Source organism: Lemur catta, chromosome 26, assembly GCF_020740605.2.
Source record: "Lemur catta isolate mLemCat1 chromosome 26, mLemCat1.pri, whole genome shotgun sequence".
NCBI classification, from domain to species: Eukaryota; Metazoa; Chordata; class Mammalia; order Primates; family Lemuridae; genus Lemur; species Lemur catta.
In genome coordinates this window covers 4,186,993-4,205,330 of record NC_059153.1, presented here as the reverse complement: position 1 = coordinate 4,205,330, position 18,338 = coordinate 4,186,993, and the positions used below count along the sequence as shown (strand labels likewise).

The window sequence follows — 18,338 nt, the reverse complement described above, 5'->3', positions numbered from 1 at the left end:
CTTCCAAATTTCTGCAAAAGGCACTAATTCATCCTTTTTATGGCTGAGTAGTACTCCATGGTATACGTATTTTGTTAATCTGCTCATGGATCGATGGGCATTTGGGTTGTTTCCACATCTTTGCAACTGTGAATTGTGCTGCAATAAACATTTGGGTGCAGGTGTCTTTTTGATAAAATGATTTCTTTTCCTTTGGGTAGATAACCCAGTAGTGGGATTGCTGGATCAAATGGTAGGTCTACTTTTAGTTCTTTGAGAAATCTCCACACTGTTTCCATAGAGGCTGTATGTACTAGGTTGCAGTCCCACCAACAGTGTATAAGTGTTCCTTTCTCTCTGCATCCATGCCAGCATCTATTGTCTTTGGACTTTTTAATAAAAGCCATTCTAACAGGAGTGAGGTGATATCTCATTGTGGTTTTAATTTGTATTTCCCTGATGATTAGTGACGTTGAGCATTTTTTCATACATTTGTTGGCCATCTGTCTATACTTCTGTTTGTGTCTTTTGCCCACCTTTTTTTTTTTTTTTTTTTTTGAGATACAGCGAGACTGTCACTTGGACTGGAGTGCAGTGGCGTCATTGTGGCTCACTGCAACCTCAAACTCCTTGGCGCAAGCAGTACTCTTGCCTCAGCCTCCCGAGTGGCTGGGACTACAGGCACCTGCTACCACACCTGGCTAATTTTTTCTATTTTTACTAGAGACGGGGTCTGGAACTCCTGAGCTCAAGCAATCCTCCTGCCTTGGCCTCCTAGAGTGCTAGGATTACAGGCATGAGTCACTGTGCTATCACAATCTGAATTTATCTGGTTTAGTCATTTGTCTTCTGTGTCCCTTCTATTTTAAGGAATTTTGTCTGTCTTGTTCACTGCTGTTTCTTCCTTGCCTGGCATACTGCACTTGTAAAGTAATTGTTGACTGAATAAGTTAATATACATTTTTTTCCTCAAATCATAGTCAAATGGATTTAAGATAGACTAGAATAGCATTAAATGCTTTTTCTATGGTTGCACACAACAGCAGTATAATGGTAGTCAATACTTCATTTTTAGCATTTTTAGTATAGGTTATTAGCTATTGGCTTAGTATTTATTTTTCAAACTAGTTTAAAAAAAAAAAGGAAACATTCCTACTGTTGACTTAGAAAGTAACCAAAAAGGCTTTCATTCTAAATATTTTTGAATTTTTATCGTGAAAATGTTTCAACCTACAGAGAGAGTAGGTTTGAATCCTCAAATGCCCATACTCTAGGTTAAACAATTATCAGGACTTCGTCTCATCTTAAAATTTATATTCCTTGTTTCTTTCAGTTTTAGAAATGAGTTAAAAATTTTAGAGCATAACTATATATTAATATAATATGAATAAAATATTTTGATTTTTCTCTATTACAGCTAGGAAACCATTTACTACAGAAATTTCACAAGCTATACCAAAGTCTTTTCATCCGAACCAGGATTCTCAACAGGTACACTTTTTCCGAACAGTATATTCTGCAATATAATTGGTATGAGTGAGTGTTCTATAATTTATAATAGAATTATAGTGATACCATAGTCATAGAGGGTCCCAAGCTCTCTTGGTTCATGACTCCTCTTGTATCTCAGTAATTTTTTCATTGTATCTCTCAGCCAAAAGAAATATCTAACAGTTTCATTTATGAAGTTGTTAGTAGTATTAAAACAACTTAATAAGTAATTATGTCCTAGTAACTTAGTAAGTATTTTATTTTTAAAAAGCACAAGTACTAATGTGTACCCCTGTTGGGCACTGCACAACTTCTCAAACCTTGGAATGGATTAGATTAACACTACCTCATTTCTTGTTCCACATTGATTTTTCTCATGATCATTGATTTTCTTACCATAGCAATTTCTCGAAACCCAGCTTCAGAAAGATATGATGTCATGGAAAGAAAGGTAGTGAGAGCTGACGTTGAAACTGAACCACCTTGAGTTTTTAGTTCATTCAGTGTCAGACAGATGTTGGGTGTCACTGTTGTTTCCTTAAATTTAAAACATCTTGTGGGCCGGGCGCGGTGGCTCACGCTTTTAATCCTAGCACTCTGGGAGGCCAAGGCGGGTGGATCGTTTGAGCTCAGGAGTTTGAGACCAGCCTGAGCAAGAGCGAGATCCCGTCTCTACTAAAAATAGAAAGACATTAGCTGGACAGCTAAAATTACACATATAGAAAAATTAGCCGGGCATGGTGGCACATGCCTGTAGTCCCAGCTACTCGGGAGGCTGAGGCAGAAGGATTGCTTGAGCCCAGGAGTTTGAGGTTGCCGTGAGCTAGGCTGATGCCACAGCACTCTAGCTCGGGCAACAGAGTGAGACTCTGTCTCAAAAAAAGAAAACAAAAACAAAACATCTTGTGGAGCCCCTGCAAGTTTACTGTGATACCCCCAAAGTACCTGTTGCACAGTTTGGGAAGTATGGTAGTAATATCAAAAATAATAGTACTAATTAGGATGAACCGAAATTCTAGAATAAATCATCTAGATTAGTGTTTCTCAATGAGGATGCTGTCAACACTTCTGGAGAGACAATTGTTTCATTATATGGCACTACTCTTTCTAGCAGGCATGTTTGCAAGAAAAGAAAGTGGAATGTTTCATTTGTCCCCGTTTTGTATCTTACTTTATTTTCTATGTTGCTGGTCCTTTTTTTCCTTTTAATAATCTTGTTTTTGTTCTTTTTAAAATATAGAAAACAGTGAAGAAAAAATAAAACTTACTCTACCTCCCAGAGATAATTATGAACATTTCCAGCTTATTTTATATGCCTAATTTTAAAAAATGTAGTTAGATTGATGTGTACAAATAGACAGGGTCTTGCTCTGTCACCCAGGATGGAGCATAGTGGTGGGATCCTAACTCAATGCAGCCTCGAATTCCTGGACTTAAGCAATTCTGTTGCCTCCACTTCTCAAGTAGCTGGGACTATCGGCATGTGCCGATGCACCCGGATAATTAAAAAAAATTTTTTTTGTAGAGAGGGTGTCTCATTGTGTTGCCCAGGCTGGTCTTGAACTCCTGGCCTCAAGCATTTCTCCCGCCTCTGCCTCCCAAAGTGCTGGGATTACAGGCATGAGCCATTACGCCCGGCATGATGTGTATAAATAGTTTTATATCCTTCTCACCGTAATATTGTATTGTATTATCTCACTTTATTAAAAACTCTTCTTATACATACCTTTTAAAGGTTACTTACCATTCCATCTTATGGATGTCCTGTGCTTTGGGACAAACAGCTCCCTCTTTTGGCCATTTCGATTATTTCCAGCATTTTGCTGGGGTTTTTTTGCTTGGTTTTTTGAAACAGGGTTTTGTGCTATTGGGCTAGAGTGTAGTGGTGTCATCATATCTCATTGCAACTTGGAACTCCTGGGCTCAAGTGATTTCCTGCCTCAGCCTCCCAGGTAGCTGGGACTACAAGCACATTCCACCATGTCTGGCCAATTTTTCTATTTTTGTAGAGGCAGGGTCTTTCTATTTTGCCCAGGCTGATCTTGAATTCCTGACCTCAAGCAATCCTGCAGCCTTGGCCTCGCAAAGTGCTAGCATTATAGACATGAGCCATCACACCTGGCTACATTTTGCAATTATAAATAATACTTTAGTAAATGTTTTTGCACATAAATCATTGGGTACATTTTTAAGTTTTTTCCTTAGATTTGATTGCCAGAAGTGGAACTGATTACTCGGAAGCCTAGGAACAACTTCCTTAGTTTCTTGATATTGTCAAATGTAAAAAGCTTAATGTTTTACAATTAGAATATTTATTTCACTTCATTTTTACTAGTATTGTTAAAGGCTTTTTAAATTCTTGCTAAGTGACAAAACTGTTTTATCAACGGTTTGTTTTTTATTTCTTATTAGTGATGGCATTCTTGTATTTCTTATGTCTAATAGAAATTTATATTTTTATTTTGTAAATTACTGTTGCCTTTTGATTTATCTTATATTAATATCTATTCCTAAGATACTAAAAGAAAATGAAGTTGAACCAAGTGAACCACCCAGGTCTCTGCAGGTGAGTTATTTTTTATAATGTAAAGTAGCCAGAAATTACATTTTTATACATGGGTATGGTATATAATTTTAATTTTGTATTACATATTGTCTGTTTTCTAACTCATTTGTAGTTAATTACTCTTAGATGAGCCTCCTGCCTTTTGTATAAATGCCCAATATGATCAATGTAATTTGGATAAATAACACATTCTTTATCATAAAGCTAATTTTGCAAACTTGCAGGTATTACCAAACCCATGAATTGTCATTGACAATTGCCCAGCAGCTCTGTTGCCTAAAACAGAAAACTAAAACAAAAACATTTGTGCTGTGGTAGCTTGCCATTTTTTATCCACTGTAACAAAATCAAATGTATAAACTCATAAACAACTAGCAACTGCATAATTTAGCCTATGGATGATCACATTCTTATTGTTTTTTTGTTGTTGTTCACTTGAGAAAATAAGGTTTAAACTTTTTTAAGGACAGTTTTCACAAAGTATAAACTGCAAATAAACAGTCACTGTTTTTCTTCTCCAGAATGAGTTGCCATCTAAAATAAATATCACACATTAACAAAAATTTGTTATAATCCCAAAGTAATGAAAAAACTCTTATAACCTTTTGTAATAAAAATTATTTAAGTCTTTTTTAGCATTAAAACTAGAGTGCATTTATATTGTTGTAATGACTTTTTCTTACTACAACTTTCTGACACAACATCTTCATGTTTGTTGGATAGAAGGAAGTTTCAAGACTTAGTTAGGGCGCTCTTTGAAGATACACTTAATGTCACCTCTGCCCTATTTCTGTAAGTATAATTAGCTATTCATAGCAAAGGAGCTATTCTGGCAGAGAAGGTACTATGCTAATTAACTTTGAAAACTCATTATATTAGAAAATTCTAATTCTAAAATATGTTGAATATTTTCAAGAACTACGTGGTTGACAGTTGTGCTTATATATAGTGTTATTAGAGGAAAGTGACCATTATTTGGAGAAATACAGTACTTCACCTCTTTTGTCTATTGGGAAAATGTTTTCTCCCCATATTTCTTTTTTTTTTTTTTATTTAACTTAAGATTGATTTTCCTTAGAATCTACATATTTTTTAAACATGAAAAAATTACTTCTGCAGTTGAACTCATTTTTTTCTGTCTAATTCATATTAAAAATTATGGTTATTTTATGTTACTTGATGAACTAAAAATGACTAGTTGCTATTGTCAATATCATGTGTGTTACGATTGCTAATAGATGATTTGATTCATTCTTTAAACAGACTGTTACACTATTTGCAATTTTTTCTCCTTTAATTTCTTACTAATTTTTAAATTAAATGATCTGCATTAATATAGTATTAGGTTTGATGGGTAATTTATTATGTACCCAACCATTTTTTCTCTGTCAAAAGATTCAATGAAAAATTTAGAATCAGAATTGACTAATATGCTGAATTTTCAAGTTAATTACCATAATGACTTACCTGCTAGAGCACCCTTTGCCAGGGGTAGCTTGTTACACGTACGTATAAAGAGAAGCGAGGTGGAGATGGCAAGCATGCTTTCACAGGGCAAACTTAACCTTTACATTTCACAAGTATTTTTCTATCAAAATCATGAACCACCTGCAAAACTATTCTGGCTAACTAGATTGATAACTAGATAATTTATTGATATTTTATTCTAGTTCTTTTCCTCAGGAAGTGAAGAAGAGACTGCTTTTCTAGCTGATATTTCTAAACAAATAGAGAGAAAAACCTGTGACCCTAAGGTAAAATTTGTGAAGAATATTGATTTTCTGACCAGCTCTGTTTCCCTGTTTTTTTTTTTTTTTGGTCTTGAACTTTCTCTGAACTACTAATGAGCTAATCATGCAGTATCTGTACATACGTAGGACACACTAGGAGTTGGACAGAAAGCTATGTAGAGTACAATTGATGGATGTTCTATGGAGAACAAAATGGTTATCTTTATAGCCTTTAACTCATAGCCTACTCAACCACTTCTACTTCTGACTGAATATACAGAAGTATACGTAACCCAAGCTCTGAATAGTGTTATCTATTTGACATCAAAAATTGACAGAGACAAACAGCACATAAATGGTTGGGTTTTGTAAATAGTGGTTCTACTCCTAAAATCCAACATACCGCTTCAAGAGGTCTCCACGGCAGCATAGAAGACAAAACACCTGTTTCCTCGTGGGGAGTGTATATATTATCCATCAAACAAAGCAGAAATACACAGAACCTTTGAGAATTGAGACTTGTTTTTATTGAAACATATGTTTTTAACTTCAGAAGAATATTTTCAGTGAAAATCCTATATCACGGGGCCTTTAGATTTGATTTTCCTTTCAAATATGTGATTTAGAATCTGCATTTTCTAGTGGGTATATTCCAATTATATATTATTACCTTTTTGTTAATTCATGAGTTAGAAATAAATGAATCCTTTGTTTACATTCTTTTGACTGTTTTAGCAGTCACTTTTCCATGTTCTGGGTAGGCTTTGTTACCCTGGGTAGAGGAAAAATCCTAGCACCCTCAAGGGGGCAGCAGAGAAAGCCATTTGAAGCCTGAAAGCAAAGCAGCAAGCCCCGTCTCTGCGGGGTGAAACCTCGCTCTGAGGGTGGTTTGTGTTGGAATTGTACTCTTAGGCCCTTGCTCTCAGAGCAGTAGGATATGGGATCTTCTCCTAGGAAGCAGAGAGCCCACCATCCATCTTGCAGTTTGCCTGATAGTCCACAAAACCCTTAAGCAGAGAAAAACGCTTCCTGCATTCCTTGTCTTTCCTCCCTTTCTGTTATCATGTGTTTACTGATTGCTTCCCGAATGCCAAGCACTGTGTTAAATATACATGATACTTAGATAAAGCCCAAAGGGCTCTGCCCTCAAGGAGCTTCCAGTAAGTACTATTAGGATATAGGGGAGGAGAAACTTCATTGGTGTATGAAGTTACAAGTCTGTAGTGACAGTATCGTATGTGATATATAGTTGTGTCATATGTGGTGGAAACAGAGAAAGGAGCAAACTAAGTCTGGCTTAGTCATTATTATTATGCTTATTATTTATGCTTATAATTAAAAAAATACTTTTTAATGTTGAATATAGATAAATTGATACAGTTTAAATTACTCTTAATATACGTTTTGGGATAATAGGAATATTTCCTGGTTTTCAGCATTAGTCCCCTGGTAATTATTTACTTTAAGTAACATGATTAAAAAGCTGAATTATGTATTATATTCTTTGTATAGACATTGTGAATGGATACATATGTCGGTATCTACTTATGCAGTTCTTATTTTTAATAATTTACCTGTAGCCTGTTGAGTTTCAAGGGCACCAGGTGAGAGGGTCAGCCACTAGCGGTGTGATGGTCAGGGGTCACAGCGCACAGCTAAAAGGCAGGCAGTTTCCCGACGGCACTGCGTATGAGAACTTCGTGACAGACACTTGTTCCTTCACACCAAAGCTGCCTAGCACATGTCTGCAGGTTGACTTCTTGCAGGTAAAAATATGTTTATACTTGTATTTCGCCAAATCATTTCCTTTATGTCTGTGCCAGATTTTGTAAAGATAGCATGGTCAAGTCTTTGTACAGTTATAAGTCAAAAAGGAGTACAGCAAATTGACAAGAAGCATAATAACTCAAACTAAATAAGATAAGAATGTTTTATGTGGAAGATTTACTGCCTTTTTAGGATCACGAGTCTAACAGACTACTTTTCATGTCAGAGAGGACTGAGGGTTCTCAACAAGAACACATAGGTAGACTACACGTAGAAAACACTCGTCTGTTTAGCAGCTAGTAAATTTTTTTTTCTTCTAATATTTCCCATCTCTCTTCAAGCATGACATTGAGTTTCTCTTGTTGCTGCCAAAGGCAAATCCATGGGGATGAAAATAAAGGTCGTATAGTGAGAATGGTAGGCATGTATGTGAAATAGTTTTGTCAAAGAGATTTAAAGAGATTTTTAAACATTTTTACTTTTTTTTAAAGCATAATGTACCTACAAAATAAGCACACACATCATAAGTGTGCAGCTCAATAATTACCACAAAGTGAACATACCCATGTGACCTCCCACCTAAAGGAACAGAGCGTTGCTAGTATCCCAGAAGCTTCCTGTCTGCCCCTTCCCAATCACTCCGCTTCCATTCTTTCCAAAGGTAACCACTGTCCTGACTTAAAAAGCCATATATTAGTTTTGCTTTTGAAACTTTAAATAAATAGAATCATATACTGGTGTATTCTTTGTGTCTGACTGCTTTTGTTCAACATCACAATTTTGAAATTCACCCGTGTTCTTGCTTGTGGCTCTAGTTTATTCGTTTTCATTGCTAGTATTGTGTTCCATTATATGAATACGCCCCCATTTATGCATTCTTCAGTCGTTTGGGTTGTTTGTCTTTGAGGATTATTGCAGATAATGCTGCTGTGAACATTCATGCACTGTCATGAACATGTACATACACATATGACACGCTTCTGCTGGTTGTACTACCTAGGAGTAGGATTGTTGAGTCACTGGATATGCATATGTTTACTTTTAGTAGGTAATGCCAAACTGGTTTCCAAAGTGGTTCTTATAATTTACATTTCTATCAGGGAGGTATGAAAATCCCCATCACTCTACATCCTCATCAACATTTGATGCTGACAGTTTTTTTTTTTTTCCAATATTAGCTATTTTGGTGGGTATGTAGTGGTATTTTACTGTGGTTTTAATTTGCATTTTCCTGCCTGACAATAAGATTGGGACCTTTTTGTTTGCTTATTGGCCATCTCTATCCTTTTTGATGAAGTATCTGTTCAGGTTTGTCCCTTATTTTTTAATTGATGTGTTTATCTTTTTAAAAATTTGTTGGAATTCTTTATATGTTTTGGATATATACTCACTGTCAGTTGTATGCTTTGCAAAATATCTTCCCTGATGTTTACTTACCTTTTCATTCTTTTCTTGAGACAGGGTCGCACTCTGTCGCCCAGGCTGCAGTGCAGTGGTGTCATCATAGCTCGCTGCAACCTCAAATTCCTGGGCAAAATCCTGCCCTCACAGAATTTACATTCTGTTGAAGGGAGACAGACAATAAACAAATAAATGTACAGTTCCTCAGAGGGTTTTAGATAAAGCCCAGACCTGAGGACATAAGAGAAAACTGTTCAGTCCTTGAGTCTGCAGGAATTTAGACCTTAGTAGCTACAAGCATGAGGTCTGATTTAGCCTGAGCCCAATAAAAATGGCAGTTGATCTTGAGAACCAAATCCTTAAAGGCCAGATCAGTCCAAATCAGAATCTGACCCATTTCAAATAAATCCAAAAGGTTTTGTGTTCTGTATTTCACTTTCTGTTCTTCTTGGTTTTAGTGAGTTTATCCTATTCTATCCTTTATGGAAGAAGTTTTATAATTCTTTCCCCTGCCATAGCTCTACAAAATGTGCTTGAAATCGTTATTTTTATAATATAGATTACTAGAATTCCTTCAAACTATAGAGAAAACATGCAATAAGAATATTTTGATTGGTGGCTTTGTTTCCTCTTTCTGGATAGTTGACACCACCAGAACAAAGGATCTCTGCGTTGAGCCCTGTTTCTACGTTTCCTTTGAACTCAAGAAATGAAGATTTCTTACTAGAATTCTCTGAGAAGTCCCTGAAAGCAAGAACGTCACCTGATGATCTTCACTTTCTCAACTTGGAGGGTAGTTGTTACCATATTGCTCTAATATCTGTCTGTCCATGTAAGATGAAACTTTATATTTGAGAGATTGTTATTAAACTAAGTATATCTCAGGACCAGATTCAGTGTCATCCCCCTTGAAGCCTTCCCATGCCGCTTCTTTTAACCTCCTGTATAATATTATGGGTTGCTGTTCTAAGTATAATACTCCCTTCTAGCTCTCTAATTCCTTCTTATTTCTCCTCCTGAGAGTGCCTTCCATCATTGTCACTGCATCTCACAGCTATAAGTCCAGAGCCTGACCCCTCTATAGTCCTTTCCTGTCCCAGGGGAATGACTCATTGTGAATGTCTCATCAATATTATTGCTTGACCTTAGCATAACCTCTTCATTTCCCCTTTTTTTGTTGTGGGATCCTGGCAATATCAGGAAACTCTTCAACTGCTGCTACCCCCATTGCACTCTCAGGACTCTGTGTTTTTATACATTTTGACCTTTCACTATAAGTTATTTCGTGAGATAGCATCTTGCTCTGTCACACCGGCTAGAGTGCAGTGGCATCTTCATAGCTCGCTGCACCCTGCAACTCCTGGGCTCAAGTGATCCTCCTGCCTCAGCCTCATAAGTAGCTGGGACTATAGGCACATGCCACCACGCCTGGCTAATTTTTTCTAGTTTTAGTAGCGACAGGGTCTCACTCTTGCTCAGTCTGGTCTTGAGCTCCTGACCTCAAGGATTCCAGGCATGAGCCACCACACCCAGCCATTTCCTACTTCTTAATAAGTATAATACTATTCCATAGGATTCCTCCCACTAACTATTCTTTTCCTCTCTCTTTTCTTATAATCTCATCAATATATCTTCCCCTGATTCTAGAGTTATGTTGGATGAGGGGTGAAGTTGTAGGTGATTTTTTTGGTTGTGGATGGATGATATAAAAAAGAAAAATTTTGTAATGTGAATTGGTAGTTGGGCTGGAGAAGGTTTAGTGGGTTTGGTTGTTAGAAGGCAACAAGGTAGGAGTATTTTAAAACGAGTGAAGCGGCAATTGAATAATGGATGATTTTCACAGTTATGCTATGAATCTTTTATTTCTTTAATGGAGTTTTAACTTTTCTGTCAGTGTTGCTTGATTGACTTGTTAGAATTACAATATAGCACTTTATGAAAGAATATTCATCGGCTCACCTACCACTCTACTACTTTTCAAGTAATCTCCAGCGTTTATTTCCAACAAAATAGAAACTGTCAGGAAGGTACATTATTATAAAATAGGAGTCCATAGCATTGTCAGATAAAAACTTTAAGCTTGTATGGTTTCCCTGCAGTATTTGCATTTATGTGTTCAACAAATATTTATTGCTTCTTATATTTTTAGGGATGTGTCTATTACTAAAGCTGCTGACAGAAGGAATTATAAAACTCTTTCAGATAAAATCTGCCATGAATTTGCCAGAATTGTACTCTTGTCACATACTACTAGATCAAAATAAAGCTAAAATCTTCTTTACCCTGAAGGAGAATGTGAGTGTAATAAATATATAAAGGAAATTACAGTCAGCATCATAGAAATGAACCAAGAACTTTAGTCTCTGGAAAAGGAACATAAAGTAGATAATCAAAAACTAGTCTGGGTTCTCATCCTGACTCTGGCAGTTGGTAGCCATGTTACCTTTAGGCTTCTGTAATCTCATTCGTGAAATGAGAATGATGCATTTTTTGGTTGGCTTTGAAAACTTCAGCGCTATACGAACATAATACGGTAATTAGGGGGAAAAAAATCCTTAGCTAAGGAGGAAAAGAAAAAGAAGGACAAGTTTATCAATGTCAAAAAAGTTTCAGAGTTTGGGAATTGAGTTTCTGAAATCTTTATTTTTTGAGGTTAAAACAGTTAATTATTTTTAAAGGAAATAAAATTATGTGATTTTTGTTTTCAGGGCAAGTTGCTACTTTTTGCTTTTGTATAGATACCCACTGTTTTCTAAAGCCTGGATGATGACTGGTGGCACATTTTAATTTAATCAGCATTCTGTTTTTGTTTCAGGAATGAAAAAATCCAGTTCGCTGGAGAATGGGAACCTTCAAAGGCTTTCATTAGTAAGTAGAAGCCAAGTTCCACTTCCTGCTTTGCCACCTACTCCTGGGCTGCCTGACTTAGATTCTTGTGCACGTGTGTTCCACTGTCACACGCAAGAGTCTTCTGCTTCCCCCACGTTCAACTTGTGGGAAGAGTCCGCAGTTCCGTTTTTCAGCTTTGGGCCTGAGGACCAAAGTGAAACTTCTTTCTCTGAAGAATTGGGGGAAGTGACTCGAGGGGATGTGTCACTTCTCGGTAATGTATCTACTCAAAGCAAGTGGCTGAAATATCAAAACACATCCCAGTGCAAGTTGACTGCTCCAGACAGAGCTGATAAGGAAGTAACTGATGGCTTCTTTGCTGAGGCTGGTTCTGCACTGCGTTTTAGCAGCACAGGTGAAAGGCGGACTGATGCTGTCCGTGAAAGCCCTCTGGACTCTGTGCAAATGCAGATGATAAAAGGCATGCTTTACCAGCAGCAGCAGGATTATAGCAGTCAAGATTTGGTTTCCAGGAAGAGAGCACTTTCTCTGAATTTAAAGCAGACTTCCAAGAATGAAGAAATGCAAAATGTGTTAGGAGGGCCTGCTTGCTGCACCTACAGTGTAAAGGATTTACAGGTGAGGACGTACCAGTCTCCTGGTACATTTTCCCCAATAGTTATTGTCTGAATTTCAACCAAAGGATTACCAAAATTGTATAGGAGCAATTTTGTTTTTGGAGCAGATGGCTTTTTTTGATCCAGAATTCAAGCTACAGTCAGGTCATCTCCTTTGACTAAAATCTTTCCTAGTAATTGTGAACATTAAATTAAATGATATATTTCAAAGTATCTGGTGCAGAGTCTGGCACATAATAGGTGCTTAATAAATGATAGCTCCTATTTCTGTTTCCACCACCACTTCTGCTATTGTTAAATGACAATTGCTCATATTTTTGACTATCGGCTGAGTTTTGCTGTTGAATTCATTATTAGAATAAAGGTACATTTTATTATACATTGGTTGTGAATGATTCTTATAGTCATAACCAGAAGTAAAGATACATAATGATCCATTGACATCAGTTCAGTTTTTCCTACTTAAAAAAATATTTAAAAACTTATTAAGGGGCAGACAAGCAAAGTTAGTCTTATTTAGGGTTAAAAGTGCAATGCAAAGCTATTCTTGCTATACCTGGTTCTGCAGATTAAAATTAGAAAATAATTTTCAAGGATTTTAGAAATCAAAAGAAAAATTCATATATTTTCTTAAATATATCTATGAAAAATAATTTACTCATTAGTAAACAGTATTTTTCTGGAGTTGTTAGAACATTAAATAACTTGAATTATTACATTTCAGGAGATAAATTGCTCTGAGCTGTGCTTCCCAAGTGGGGAAAAAATAAAATCTGCTTATCTTCCCCAAAGGCAAATTCACATACCAGCTGTTTTTCACTCTCCTGCTCATTATAAGCAGATTTTTACATCTTGTCTCATAGGTATGACTGTTATATTTTTACTTTATTATGATTGATTGCTGCTTAATTCAAGTAGTAGAGTTGTGAAAAAATATGATATATTGTGAATTTTCATACTAAATTCTCCATTTGAGATTTATTATTTTCCATGTTTAGTCTTTGATAGTAACTTTTATTCTAATTTCAGATCAAAATTGAGTTTTAAAAGTGGGAAGTGATAGTATTATCCAGTTATAGTTTTTTATTTTTATTTTTTAACTAGAAGTGTTACAAATGACCTTGTTAAAGTACGTGGAAAAGTTTAAATATGATGCATGATTAGGTCTGATTGTTTAAAGGTACAAGGACAAAACTTGCTTTTTAAAAAATGGTTATTAGTATTGTGTTACAGTTGACTCTGTTAAAAGACTATTTTCAAATTTAGCTAAAAAATAGCACATAGGTGGTATAAACATGAGATTATTTTGTGTTTAATTTTCAGCTGTATCTATCTTTTTTTGGTAGAACATCTAAATATATTGCTGTTTGGATTGGCACAAAGGTTGCACAAAGCTCTTTCTAGAGTTGACATGTCATTTTATACATCACTGAAAGGAGAGAAACTGAAAAATACGGAAAAAAATGTACCATCCTGCCATCATAATCAGCCTGCAAAACTTGTCATGGTTAAAAAGGAAGGTCCAAACAAGGTATTGTTCTTGCTTTCCCTTGCCTCACCCACCAGTACTTGCCCAATAAAAAGTTTAGGTACCTATTGCTCTGTGACAAGCTTGAAGAGTGAGTCTTGATTAAGTCTTCTATCTGAGGTATTAGTTCACTAACATATAGTAAGCTGTCAGTAAGTTTTATTGGAAGAATGATCTGTGTTCCAGGAAACAAAAATATGAGTTAAGATTAACCTTTGAGTTGCTTAGGAACTTACTGCCTAGTAGTAGACAGAGAGCAATACATAAAAAGAAAATTTTATATACTACTGTAATCCCCAGTCCGAGTAACAGATAAGGCCAGAGGAGTAGATAAGCGTACTGACTTAATTTACATGGCTGATGACGGATCATTGCGGAAGTCAGGTGAGTAAAACGCATGTTGATTGATGGCTTGTACTCATTATATGACTGTGCTTTCACTCATGATAATACAATTTTAAACCTCCACTGCTTGCATATCGCACTTCATCATTAGTTAAGTGTGTAAATTTGGATTTAAATTTAGTTGTCAAAAGCAGAATTCGTAAATAATAGTATAACTATAAATTGCAATATTATACAGCCACTAAAGATCCTTCTTTGTTTTCTTTTTAAGATAATTTGATGATACAGTTTCATGCTCATACTATGTGGTTGGGTATAATGGTTAGGTTACAGAGCAGAAAATGTATTGTTATCTGAGTTTTGTTTTAAAAAAACACTATATACATGTGTCTGTCGTGGTGTGTATGTTTATATATACTTATGTGTGTGAGAAAAACAGGATGGAAAGAAATGTATAAAATGTTAGTTGTTTCTGGGCAGCTTTCAAGTTGTCCATAGTGAACATTTTTAATCAGAAAAACAATTTTAAATTTATTGTTAAATTTTCAAGTAAGCTTTTATTTTTAGAATAATGTAATCTTTTGATAACAAGAAAGTAAATGGAAAAATAGGTGGTTTTAAATTTTAATTTGTTATTTAAGTTAATAGTAAAATTAAATTGTATAGTGACTGATTTACTAGAGTACATTAATGCCAAGCAGTCTTTATAAAAACCTTGACAAACATAATGCAAAACTAATAGGAAAAAAAAACATTTTCTCATTAAGTTTTAGTATTTTTTTCCCCCTGCTTAGGGTCGTCTCTTTTATACATGTGATGGACCCAAAGCTGATCAATGTAAATTTTTTAAATGGCTTGAGGAAGCAACTCCAGGATATTTAACACAAGAAGAATGTCTCCCTAGCATGGTTTTAAGTGATATTAAGAGTATTGGCTTGTACTTAAGAAGTCAAAAGATACCACTCTATGAGGAATGCCAGCTTTTGGTGAGGTATGTTTTATGATACCAAGTAAGTGCCTACAATTATGTCAGAGAGCAACCTTCAGAATTATTACCAGTTTTAAAAGATATTAAGATAAGAAAAGTGTCTAAAAGATAGAGTACCTCCATTCCTATAACTATAAAGTGGTAATAAGTTTTTAAAGTTATTTTGGCTCCCTCTAAACATCAAGCAGTATGAGCCATATAAGGATAACTGGCAGGATGCTATTTTTCTATCCATTTTTATGTTCAGTCAGGGCTATTCTTCATAATCCTAAGGGAAGCCCTGTTGAACAAGCTACAGGAATAATTTTTAGCAGTGCAGGATGATAGGTAGGCGATCATTCACAAGCCTGAACTACAAAGCTTATAGGATAATAGAATACTACTTTTTAGAAATATCTTTTATAAAAGTGAAATTACTCAATAATTAAATATAATGACCATTTGGACAGTAATTTAATAATAAGATTGATTGGTTGCTTATGTATGCTAGGCACTCTTCTAAGTACTTTGCAGGTGTTATTTCATTTAATCATAATAATAACCTGTAAAATGTGGAGATAATGAGGGTAAATTATTATACCTATTTTACAGTTGTAGAAAATGAGGTTTCTCAAAAAACTGAAAATAGAACTACCATATGATCCAGGAATCCATCCCACTGCTAGGTATATATCCAAAGGAAAAGATATATTGAATATATTTGTTCCACATGTCAAAGAGATACCTGTACTGCCATGTTTATTGTAGCACTATTCACAGTAGGCAAGATATGGAATCAAGCTAAGTGTCCATCAACAGATGAATGGATGAAGAAAGTGTGGGATGGAGGCACACACACACACACACACACACACACACACACACACACACACAGAGGACTATTACTCAGCTGTCAAAAAGAATGAAATCCTGTCATTTGCAGCACCGTGGATGGACCGGGAGGTCATTAACTTTAGCCAGGCACAGAAAGACAAGTACCACATGTTCCCATTCCAATGTGGGAGCTAAAAAAGAGGTAGAGAGTAAGGTGGTGCTTACCAGAGGCTGGGAAGGGAAGGGGAGAGAGGAGGATGAAGAGAAATTGGTTAAGGGGTTAAAAAAAAAAAGACACAAGAAATGAATTATATTATAATATTCAATAGTACAGTAGGAAATCATAGTTAACAGTAATTTATTGTATATTTCAAAATAACCAAAAGAGAAGTTTTATAATGTTCCCAACACAAAGAAAAGATAAATGAAGTGATAGTTCAGTTACCCTGATTTGATCATTACACATTGTATAAAGGTATCAAAATATCACATGCACCCCCAAAATATGTACAACTATTGTATATCAATAAAAAATTGAAAAAAAAATGAAAATGAAGGAGCTAAAAAAGTAGATCTCACAGAGGTATAGAGTAGAATGGTAGAGAGTAGTATTTTTTAGAATCTTTTTCGATCTCAATTTCTTAAAACTAGTGACAATTCTGTGAGGGTTATTTTCTTCCTTTGATGGAATATATTTAATATATTTTATGTACATGTATGAAAGTATATAAACATACACAATGCTGATTCTTTCCTTTTCATACTGTATTTTAAAGATTTTTAAAAATTTTGTACCTCACTAATAAAATTAATTTTTATTTTTTATTCCTTTTTTAGAAAAGGATTCGATTTTCAGAGAAGACAGTATGGCAAACTAAAGAAGTTTACTACTGTTGATCCTGAGTTTTATAATGAACCAAAAACCAAACTTTATCTTAAGCTGAGTCGGAAGGAAAGTTCTGCAATTTATGGTAAAAGTAAGTTCATCTAATCATGTTGTCGGTAGTTCAGTCTCGCCTTATCTCTTCAGTACATACAGCTCCCTAAATCCTTTATATTAAAGGGAATTTTTAAAGTATGGTTTAATAGTACTACATATTATAAATTATCATGTGATAAATTAGACCATTTCTGAAAAGCATATTTTAAAACTTTAGGGCTTTTCTTTAAGCTTTATTAAAAGGATACCAAAAATGTTTAATTTTGTTTAAAAAGTCACACTAAGCTCTTGGCATCGTATAAATAAAGTATATTGATTGATTCAACTATAATACTCCACGAGTTTGTTGATAATTTTTTCAGTGTCTGCACAATTTGACAATACTGAATCCCAAATTTTGTATATTTGGAAATAAAATCATTTAAAAATAGAGTTTTTTTTTAAAAGGCCTGTAGGTACACTAAATCATTATCTTTGGTTTCATGACCTATTCTTAGTTATGGGTCTTCACACAACTTGCTTTATTTAGTTATTTAAAATACTGTAATAAGCATTTGTGAATCCACAAACCAAAGCAAAATCTAGTTCCTTTATAACAATCTAAATTTAATACAAATTAACCCCATAGACTAACTCATCTAGTTGTCTCTCATAACTCAGTGTATTTACAATTTTGATCCCTGCATTCAACATTTTTTTTTTTTTTTGAGACAGAGTCTTGCTGTGTTGCCTGGGCTAGAGTTAGTGTGATTGTGGGAATCATTACACAGGGAATACTTATACCAAAGTATATAACCTGTTGGACACCTTAAATATATATAATTTTTTTTTTGTCAATCACACCTCAATAAAGCTGGGAAGAATGTTTGTCTTTTCAGATGATCTTTGGGTGGTTTCAAAAACCCTAGATTTTGAACTGGATACTTTCATTGCATGCAGTGCTTTCTTTGGACCATCCTCTCTCAATGAGGTGGAGCTACTGCCTTTGAAAGGCTATTTCCCTTCTAACTGGCCCATTAACAGTAAGTATGACTATGCTTATCTTAATTCATATTTAAAAAGAATGATAGGGTATACCGTGGGCAGGAATGCTAACTGTGTGTGGGATTGTTTGATTAAAGCCAACAAAAAGTACCCACCTCTAGTTCCTACTATCATGTCCAATGTGTTCCTAAAAATATGTATGAAAGTTGAATATATAAATAATTTCTTACATCAAGTTCTAATTCTGTTGATTTATTTGAAGATACATTTAATAAATGATTTATTTTTATATTGAGAAGGTCTTGGCGTATTTGCAAGGAGTTGAGCAGGAGGGTATGA

At 35.0% G+C, this 18,338-nt stretch overlaps 1 protein-coding gene across 1 annotated transcript in view; it reads left to right on the top strand.

Moving 5' to 3' along the window:
- Positions 1-18,338, top strand: part of ZGRF1 (zinc finger GRF-type containing 1) — a 44,083-nt gene that overhangs the window by 11,462 nt on the left and 14,283 nt on the right. The window contains exons 7-17 of the mRNA XM_045537494.1: positions 1,397-1,470; positions 3,986-4,036; positions 5,707-5,790; positions 7,347-7,532; positions 9,577-9,727; positions 11,750-12,402; positions 13,126-13,264; positions 13,748-13,932; positions 15,069-15,265; positions 16,913-17,052; positions 17,894-18,037. Of these exons, the coding sequence (XP_045393450.1) occupies positions 1,397-1,470; positions 3,986-4,036; positions 5,707-5,790; positions 7,347-7,532; positions 9,577-9,727; positions 11,750-12,402; positions 13,126-13,264; positions 13,748-13,932; positions 15,069-15,265; positions 16,913-17,052; positions 17,894-18,037 (2,004 nt within the window). The remainder of the gene's footprint in view (positions 1-1,396; positions 1,471-3,985; positions 4,037-5,706; positions 5,791-7,346; positions 7,533-9,576; positions 9,728-11,749; positions 12,403-13,125; positions 13,265-13,747; positions 13,933-15,068; positions 15,266-16,912; positions 17,053-17,893; positions 18,038-18,338) is intronic.